The sequence below is a fragment of the Dipodomys spectabilis genome, unplaced genomic scaffold, assembly GCF_019054845.1.
Source record: "Dipodomys spectabilis isolate Male_0828 unplaced genomic scaffold, ASM1905484v1 ptg000897l, whole genome shotgun sequence".
Taxonomy (NCBI): Eukaryota; Metazoa; Chordata; class Mammalia; order Rodentia; family Heteromyidae; genus Dipodomys; species Dipodomys spectabilis.
The window spans coordinates 710-7,500 of NW_024871574.1; the positions used below are offsets into that span (position 1 = coordinate 710).

A 6,791-nucleotide genomic window follows, 5' to 3' on the forward strand; every position below is an offset into this window, starting at 1 on the left:
TGGTTGCATTCTTAGGTCTCACCTTTGATCGCTCAGACCTGGATCATTCTACCTGCTCTATCAGCAGGGATTACAGCCATGCCCTCCCCTAGCTCAGCCTGTGAGATGTGGTTTGGGTTGGCCTGGACTCAGCTACACCCAAGGCTTTGAATAGGTTGATTATCCAAAGACAAGAAATGACAAAACAGAGCCAGACTCAGATTACAGGCTCTTGCACGCATGTGCACGTGCATATGCACACGCATGTGCACACACACACACACACACACACACACCACACGTCAACCAGGGCAAAAATGAGGCTGGAGGCATGGTTTAAGTGGTGGGCACCTGCCTAGCCTGACAAAGGCCTTTTAATGCTTATCAGCGTTATTAATAGCCAGGTAGTTACAGTGTGTTTGTTAGCCTTTAGCGTGAATGAGGCAGGTGGGGGGTTTGGGGCGGGTGTTTGCCGTTCCGCGGGTCTGTGCCGGTCCCGGGGCTTGAGCTCAGGGCCTGAGCTTCGTCCCTCCGGCGTGTGAACCGGCTGGTTGCAGGTCGGATCTCAGGGACCTTGCTCCAGACGATCAGCCGAGGACGCACTTCCCCGAGTGTCCGCCAGGTGGCAGAGAAGCCCCCCACGAGGCGCAACCCGGGGGCAGCGGCAGCCGGGAAGGAAGCCCGGCAAAGCTCTTCGGGGCCGTCCGCTCCGGCCGGGCCTTGAACTCGCGGCCTTGCGCTCTCCGGTGGCTTTTTGCTGAACTCTGGTTCTCTGCCACTCCACCCGCGCTTCCATCTGCGGCTTTGGCCTGGGTGTCCCGAGCTGGGGTGGCGGGGCTGAGCAGCCGCTCCGCAGCCGGCTGCAGGGTTGTGGTGTCTGGCCCGCAGCAGCGACCGCAGGGTGGGCACACGGTGCTCGTTCGAGAGACATCACGGGGTGGACGAGGTGGCCGTTGCCATCCGGCATCGGATTGCTTTTCCTTCAGGAAGGCTGTGCGCCCTGGACACAGCTCAGGGACAGCGCCCAGGCCCTGGGTTCAAGCCCCAGGAATGGCACAAAATAAAATAATTTATTTTTGTCGGTCGTGGGCCTGAGCTCAGGGTCTGGGCGCTGCTGCTGAGCGGGTTTCGCTCCAGGCGGGCGCTCCACCCCGTGAGCCAGGCTCCACTCCAGCTCTTTGCGTGCTGAGGAACGGAAGGAACCCGGGGCTTCGCGTCTGCCACACGAGCGTGCCACGGGCCGCGTCCCAGCCCCCGGGGAGAAAAACGCCAGCGTGAACACAGGAGCCATCTCACAACCTGTTTATTTTCGTGCTAAATCTGCACGAGGAAACGGATGCTTGGACGCTCAGGATTGCCTACAACTCAGTGAACTCGAGACGAAGAATAACCGTGTGAGTCTGAAAGTCGGGAAGGCCGCCGCAGGCGTCGGCACGCCGCCATCTCAGTGCTCAGGACGCGGCCATCTGGAGGATCGAGGTCCAAAGGCGGGGGGGGGGGGGGGGGGCGGGGGCGAGGCGGGCGCGCTCGGTCTCCCCGGGGGCCCCCCCCGCGCTCAGTCTCCCCCCCCCCCCGCGCTCATCCTCCCCCCCCCCGCTCGGTCTCCCCGGCCCCCCCCCCCCCCTCCCGGCCACGGTGAAGCGGGCCATGCGCAGAGCCTCCTCGTAGCCGGGAAGCGCGTCGGGGCCGCAGGGCGGCGGCGCCGGGGCGGCGTGCGGCTGGGCCGCGGCCAGCAGTCTCCGGGCTGCGGGCCCCAGCACGGACGGCAGCGCTGCGGGGAGAGGGGAGAGGCCGGGCGGGCCGGTCACCCCCGGCCTCCGCCCCCGGCCTCCAGCCCCCGGCCTCCAGCCCCGGCCTCCGCCCCCGGCCTCCGCCCCCGGCCTCCGCCCCCGGCCTCCAGCCCCGGCCTCCGCTCCCGGCCTCCAGCCCCGGCCTCCAGCCCCGGCCTCCAGCCCCGGCCTCCAGCCCCGGCCTCCGCCCCCGGCCTCCAGCCCCGGCCTCCAGCCCCGGCCTCCGCCCCCGGCCTCCAGCCCCGGCCTCCAGCCCCGGCCTCCGCCCCCGGCCTCCGCTCCCGGCCGCCCGCCCGCCCCGTGCTTCGGGCTCACAGGAGATGGTGTTCTGCAGCGAGCCGTCCTGGTCGAAGGCGATGACCGTCACCTCGAAGGGCGGCGGGCCGCCGTCCTCCAGGCCCCGCCGGCGGCTCAGGCAGCACCGGAAGCACACGGAGGTCAGGCCGCACAGCAGCAGCAGCGCGCCCGTCACCACCAGCAACCTGCGGGCGGGGAGAGGCCGCCCGAGCCCGGGCCCAGCCAACGGAGCGAGAGAGGGGCCTGCGCTCAGCCAATGAGAGCGAGAGAGGGGCCTGCGCTCAGCCAATGGAGCGAGAGAGGGGCCTGCGCTCAGCCAATGGAGCGAGAGAGGGGCCTGCGCTCAGCCAATGAGGGAAGGGGGGCCTGCGCTCAGCCAATGGGGTCAGAGGGGCCGCGCTCAGCCAATGAGGGAAGGGGGGGGCCTGTGCTCAGCCAATGAGGACAGAGGGGGCCTGTGCTCAGCCAATGGGGACAGACGGGCCGCGCCCAACCAATGTAGGCAGAGGGGCCTGCAATGAGGGAATGGGGGGAGGGGCTGCGCTCAGCCAATGAGGGAAGAGGGGGCCTGAGCCCAGCCAATGGGAGCAGAGGGGAGGGGCCTGCGAGGGATAAAGAGGGAGCAGCGGCCTGCTTGCGGACGGCCGCGCCCTGCGGCACAAGTCTATTTTGCCTTGCCGGTGTCAGGTCGGCCCCTGGGGGCAGGGGGACCCCGGGCCGCGAGGTCCTCGCTGCGGCCACTCTCCCCCCCCCCCCCCCCCGGCCCCTGAGTAGCGAGGGGGCCTCGCGGTCAGCCTCCTGAGTCGTGGTGGCGTAACGGGAAGCAAGGATGGGAAGCCAGCGGGGCGGAGGGGCCGAGGCGGTGGGGCAGAGAGAAGCCAAGCCCAGCGCAAGCCCCGGGACCTGCTCCGCCCCAGGGTGAGAACCAGGGCCAGGCCCGGGCTCGAACTCGGGGCCTGGGCGCGGCCCCCGGGCTGCTGCGGCTCGGGGCTGGCGCTCTACCCTGTGAGCCACGGCGCCGCGTCGGGATCTTCGCTGGGATGGGTCTGGCCTGGCCGGCTCGGGGCCCCAGTGTGCGGGATCACAGGCCTCAGCCCCGGGGCCTGGCTCGGGGCCCCAGTGCCCGGGATCACAGGCCTCAGCCCCGGGGCCTGGCTGGCTGGGAGCCCCAGTGTGCGGGATCACAGGCCTCAGCCCCGGGGCCTGGCTGGCTGGGAGCCCCAGTGTGCGGGATCACAGGCCTCAGCCCTGGGGCCTGGCTGGCTGGGAGCCCCAGTGTGCGGGATCACAGGCCTCAGCCCCGGGGCCTGGCTGGCTGGGAGCCCCAGTGTGCGGGATCACAGGCCTCAGCCCCGGGACCTGGCTGGCTGGGAGCCCCAGTGTGCGGGATCACAGGCCTCAGCCCCGGGGCCTGGCCGGCTCGGGGCCCCAGTGTGCGGGATCACAGGCCTCAGCCCCGGGACCTAGCTGGGGGCCCCAGTGTGCGGGATCACAGGCCTCAGCCCCGGGGCCTGGCCGGCTCGGGGCCCCAGTGTGCGGGATCACAGGCCTCAGCCCCGGGGCCTGGCTGGGAGCCCCAGTGTGCGGGATCACAGGCCTCAGCCCCGGGGCCTGGCTGGGGGCCCCAGTGTGCGGGATCACAGGCCTGGCTGCGATCGCTTTCCTGCGATCGGGGCCCACTGCAGAGGCGACGCTGAGCAGCGGCTGTCCCGACGTTATCCACCCTCAAACCAGCCACAGAACACGCAAAACCTCGACGCCATCCGGGCGGGGCCAGGCGCTCCCGCCCGTCATCCCAGCGCCTCGGGAGGCTGAGGTCTGAGGACGGAAGTTCGAAGCCAGCCGGGGCAGGAAGCTGCGGCTCGGGTGGTAGAGCGCCAGCCGTGAGTGAGCGCTCCGGGACGGCGCCCGGGCCCCGGGTTCGAGCCCCAGGACCGGCACAAAAAGTTAAACACAACAACGAACCCCCCAACGTCCTTGGAAAAGGAAGAACGCGTCTTACCAAACATACCAGAGGTGGACCCAGTCTGTGGTCAGGCAGCTGTGGGGAGAAATAGCACCGTGCTACACCATGGCGATGGAGCTCGCCGCGTCTCCTTGTTGCTGTTTGCTTATTTCTTAGCAGATCTCGGTCATCTCAGGAAGGTTTTGTGACATTTCCATCCATCTCCCTTCTGCACATGCGCACAACGCACTCACAGAGCCCGCCTCTCCTCCGCACATGCGCACAACGCACTCACAGAGCCCACCTCTCCTCTGCACATGCGCACAACGCACTCACAAAGCCCACCTCTCCGCACATGCGCACAACGCACTCACAGAGCCCACTTCTCCTCCGCACATGCGCACAACGCACTCACAGGGCCCACCTCTCCACCGCACATGCGCACAACGCACTCACAGAGCCCACCTCTCCTCCGCACATGCGCACAACGCACTCACAGAGCCCACCTCTCCTCCGCACATGCGCACAACGCACTCACAGAGCCCACCTCTCCTCCGCACATGCGCACGACGCACTCGCGCCAGCCCACCCCTCCTCCGTCTTCTGCCTGTCTCCTCGCTCCTTCTCGGCGGGATCCCACGCGCCTGGCTTTATGCGGATTATACATGTGTGTTCTAGTCCCCTCCGGCCGCTGCCCCACCCCGCGACCCTCCCCCTCCCCCCTCCCGCATTTCTCCCGATGACCCGGCTGTGGAGGACACTGCGCAGGCGCGCGCCCCTGGCTGTGCGCATGCGCGCGCCCCTGGCTGTGCGCATGCGCGCGGGGCCTGGCCCGGCCGCTCCCAGCGGGCCTTCACGGGGGGGAGGCTGGCTTCGAACCCGGGTCCTCGGGCAGCTGCGACGGGTCGGGGCCGCGGGGCAGGCGTCCGTCCTCCGTCCTCTGTCAGTCTGTCCCTCGTTGGCTTTCCCCTCCGTCTGTCTGTCCGTCTGTCCCTCGTTGGCTTTCCCCTCCATCTGTCTGTCCGTCTGTCCCTCGTTGGCTTTCCCCTCTGTCTGTCTGTCCGTCTGTCCCTCGTTGGCTCTCGTCCTCCGTCTGTCTGTCCGTCTGTCCCTCGTTGGCTTTCCCCTCTGTCTGTCTGTCCGTCTGTCCCTCGTTGGCTCTCGTCCTCCGTCTGTCCGTCGGTCTGTCCCTCCTCCCCGGCCCAGCCCGGCTACTTACTGCTCGGCGTGGCCGCAGCTCTCGGCGCCTCGCGTCCCGGGAAGCTGTGGGAGGGAGGCCGGTGTGGGCGGGGGGGGGGGGGGGCCTGCGGGACGCGCGTGCGTGTGTGCATGTGTGCATGTGTGCATGTGTGTGCATGTATGTGTATTGTATATATATGTATATGTGTGTCCGTGTGTGTCCGTGTGTGTATGTGTGTGCATCTGTGCATGTGTGTGCATCTGTGCACGTGTGCATGTGTGTGCATGTGTGTGCATGTGTGTGCATCTGTGCACGTGTGCATGTATATGTGTGTCCGTGTGTGTATATGTGTATTTGTGTGTATGTGTGTATTTGTGTATGTATATGTGTATGTGTGTCCGTGTGTGTATATGTGTGTGTGTATGTGTGTATTTGTGTATGTATATGTTGTATGTGTGTGTGTGTGTGTATATATAGATAGATAGACTTCTGGTCCCTGGCCTTGAACTCAGGGCCTGGCCCTGTCCCTGAGCCCCTCGCCCTCCGGCTCTTTCTCTCTGCGGCCCGAGGCATGGAGCCCGGGCGTCCAGACAGGCCTCGCGGCCCCCCAGCCGCCTCCCGAGCCCCCCGGCCACCTCCCGAGCCCCCCAGCCGCCCCCCGAGCCCCCCGGCCACCTCCCAAGCCCCCCGGCCGCCTCCCAAGCCCCCCAGCCACCTCCCGAGCCCCCCGGCCACCTCCCGAGCCCCCCGGCCGCCCCCCCGAGCCCCCCGGCCACCTCCCGAGCCCCCCGGCCACCTCCCGAGCCCCCCGGCCGCCTCCCAAGCCCCCCAGCCACCTCCCGAGCCCCCCGGCCGCCCCCCCGAGCCCCCCGGCCCTGTGTTCCTGTCCGTGTTTCACCCCGTCCGTCGCTCCTGGGCCTGGGCCGAGGCTTGAACTCGGGGACTCACACTCTTGCGTAGCCTCCTTTGGCTCCGGGTCGGAGCTTCGCCACGACTTCCCGACATCTCGATCGGGAAGTCATTGCTTACAAAAACAAGGCCGGCCCTGGCGGCTCCCGCCTGGCATCCCAGCCACTCAGGAGGCCGAGAGAGCGGAGGACCGCGGTTCAAAGCCAGCCTGGGCGTCTGCGAGACTCCTCAATGAACCTCCGAAAGGGGGAGGTGGAGCTGCGGCTGGAGCGGTGGAGCACCAGCCCGGAGGGCAAAGCTCAGGCCCTGAGTTCAAGCCCCGGGACCGACCACAGCGAGGAAGAACTCATCATTCTAATGTAAAACCTAGAGCCAGGGAACGGGACAGCATCCCTGTAACGCAGCCCCAGCGCTGCGGCCCCTCTCTATATGGAAGGAAAGGGAGATCTGAAGGAGATCTCCACAGGCCCAGGCCCCCTCCGCAGGCCCTTTGCAAAGAAAAGAAAAGAAAAACAACTGGAAAGAAAGAGGGGGGTAAAATGAGGGGGTCTTCCCCTCCCGTGCTCACGCTGGAGCCCTGCTCTGCTCTGGAGCTCCTGGCCCCCCGTGCTGGGATTACAGGCGTGGATCACCAGGCCCGACTCCTCAAAGCAGCGGCCTCACCCTGCTGGACTCCATCCCGATGCTAATC

The 6,791-nt window shown here is 67.4% G+C and overlaps 1 protein-coding gene across 1 annotated transcript in view; it reads right to left on the bottom strand.

Moving 5' to 3' along the window:
* Positions 1-566: 566 nt before the first annotated feature.
* The window catches only part of Tmem52b (transmembrane protein 52B), a 7,063-nt gene continuing 838 nt past the window's right edge, over positions 567-6,791 (bottom strand). The window contains exons 2-6 of the mRNA XM_042673500.1: positions 5,231-5,274; positions 4,078-4,107; positions 2,085-2,251; positions 1,614-1,750; positions 567-839 (exon numbers count right to left, since the gene is read on the bottom strand). Of these exons, the coding sequence (XP_042529434.1) occupies positions 567-839; positions 1,614-1,750; positions 2,085-2,251; positions 4,078-4,107; positions 5,231-5,274 (651 nt within the window). The remainder of the gene's footprint in view (positions 840-1,613; positions 1,751-2,084; positions 2,252-4,077; positions 4,108-5,230; positions 5,275-6,791) is intronic.